A 2,342-nucleotide genomic window follows, 5' to 3' on the forward strand; every position below is an offset into this window, starting at 1 on the left:
CCCTGAAGGATAAACCAGGAGTGGGGAACTGGGGAGACCCCTGGAATTTGGGGGTCAGAGTGGTCCCAGGGTCAAGGAAAGGGAGAAACTGGGAGAGGGGCTTCAGGGGGTCCCGGGATCAAGGAAAAGGAGGGCTGGAGGTGAGGTGATGGGAGATGGCAAGGAATGGGGGGCTGGGGGTCAGGGAAACGGGGGAATTCAGGGACTGGGAGAGGTGGGATGGTCAGGAAAGTGGGGGCAGGGGGATCCTGGAGTCAAAGAAAGAAGGGTCTGGGGTCTGGCAAACTGTGACAGGCCAGGCAAGGGGGGACCCATGCCAGGAGGAGCAGGAAGAGAAGGAAGAGGAACAACCGGTGGGGGCTGCTGAGACCCCCAGAGTGGGAAGAGTGGAGACAGACGGTCCCAGACCCGTGGGACCCTGGGCAGCCTGGAAGTTGGGAAGGGGGGAACCTGCAGAAAGGGGAGTTTGGGAGTCCAGGAACCCTTTAATGGGGGCCTGGAGAGGGGGTACCTTGGGACCTCTGGGACACTGAAGTGGGAAGCCTGGAGAAGGGCGAGTCCTGGGACCCCCGGCAGCCCAGACAGAGGGACCTCAGAGAAAGGAGAGCCCAGAGAAGGGGGACCTCCTGGATTCCCAGGATCTCCACCAGCCTGGAGAGGGGGGGACCCCAGAGACGTGGGACCCCTGAGACCCTCAGCACCCCAAAGCAAAGAGTCAGGGGAGGAGGGACCCCTGGGGCCTCCAAAACCCCCAACATCCCTAAGCAGGGGGACCCTGGAGAGGGGGAAGTCCAGGGCCCCCAGCAACCAAAGGAAGGCAGGGACCCTGGAGAAGGGGGTACACAATACATGTAGGACCCCCAGCAGCCCAAACAGGAGGGACCCCCCAGAACCCCAAAGTGGAGAGACCTGAGAGGGGAACCCCTGGAAGAGTTTTTTTTGATCTGAATCTTGGAGTTCTGGTTTGGTTTTTTTTTTTTTGCACTGAAACTTGACATTAAGGAGATTTTTATGGTCCCAGGATGCCCGGTGAGTTCTAAAAATGGACTTGGGCAGGAGGAACCTCCAAACCAACACGCTCAGCCCTTTTTTCCCCTCAGCAGGATTTGTCCTTCCCAAAGCTTGGGCTGATGGAGAATGAGGCTGCGAGGAAGAGGAAAAAGCTGCGGGCCCCCCAGGCAGGTGAGGAGGAAGTCAGTGCCCCTTTGGCCCTGTCTTGTAGTGCATGTGGGGACCGGATCTGGGGGATGTCCTTGGCCTTCCCTCTGGGCTGGAGGCAAATCCCCTGCCTGTCCTTCTTCCTTCCTGCCCCAGGCCCCGAGCTGAGGACGGAGAGCACAGAGGACAAATCCCCCCGGCAGAGCCTGGTGGGAGAGGCCGTTTTGAAGGACTCCCCGGTGCAGGAAGGCAGCGGGGAGGAAAAGCCCCCGAAATGCCCCCGGAGGAGGGACTACAAAGCCAGCTCAGGGTGCTCTGAGGAGGAAAGACCTGGCCTGTGCCAGGAAGGCGGCTGGAGCTTGAACTAGAGCTCTGAGCTGGTGGCCCCTGAGCAGCATCCCAGCAAGGAGAAGCCCTTCATGTGCTTGGAATGTAGGAAGAGCTTCAGGAAGAGCTCCGACCTCCTCAGGCACCAGCACATCCACACTGGGGAACGGCTGTACAGGTGTAGGGAATGTGGGAGGAGCTTCAGGCACAGCTTCACCCTGATCCAACACCAGCATATCCACTCTGGGGAACGGCCCTTCAAGTGTGGGGAGTGTGGGAAGAGCTTCACGACCAGCTCCAACCTCCGCACCCACCAGCTCATCCACACCGGGGAACGACCCTACAAATGCTTGGAATGTGGGAAGAGGTTTCAGACCAGCTCCAGTCTCCTCAGGCATGAGCAGACACACACAATCGAGAGGCCCTTCCGCTGCACCAACTGCGGGAAGGGTTTCAAACAGAACGGCACCCTCATCACCCACCAGCGCATCCACACCGGGGAGAGGCCCTACAGGTGTGGGGAGTATGGGAAGAGCTTCAAGCATAGCTCTGCCTTGACCAAACACCAATGGACTTACCGGTAAGGAAAGCCCTAGGAGTGCCCTGACTGCAGGAAGAGCTTCGTCCGCAACGGGATTAATGGACTCTGAGGGCCGGTGGCATTGGACAGCTCCCTGTGCACAGGTGACTCTGGTGAGCGAGCACTGCCTTGGTGGGCACAGCATCCTAAAATGATGGAATCCCAGAACAGTTTGGTTTGGAAGGGAACTTTCAAGGCCATCTAGTCCAGTGTTCCTGCCATGAGCAGGGACACCTTTCACTAGACCAGGTTCCAAATGTCACCCTGAGTGGGGGCC

General features: G+C 59.0%; 1 protein-coding gene across 1 annotated transcript; it reads left to right on the forward strand.

Annotated features, from left to right (window-relative positions):
* The first annotated feature begins 1,360 nt into the window (after positions 1 to 1,360).
* Positions 1,361 to 2,069, forward strand: LOC114069478 (zinc finger protein 3-like). Its single transcript, XM_027906285.1, has one exon. It carries the CDS (start codon positions 1,578 to 1,580, stop codon positions 2,067 to 2,069), a length of 492 nt encoding a protein of 163 aa, XP_027762086.1. The 5' UTR covers positions 1,361 to 1,577.
* The last annotated feature ends 273 nt before the right edge of the window (positions 2,070 to 2,342 follow it).

Source organism: Empidonax traillii, unplaced genomic scaffold (assembly GCF_003031625.1).
Source record: "Empidonax traillii isolate 1590-97213 ecotype Southwest subspecies unplaced genomic scaffold, ASM303162v1 scaffold1271:size254589, whole genome shotgun sequence".
NCBI lineage: Eukaryota > Metazoa > Chordata > Aves > Passeriformes > Tyrannidae > Empidonax > Empidonax traillii.

What these genes read in the sequence shown, in the direction of transcription:
- LOC114069478 (XM_027906285.1), top strand. Translation starts at nt 1,578, where the DNA reads ATGTGCTTGGAATGTAGGAAGAGCTTCAGGAAGAGCTCCGACCTCCTC.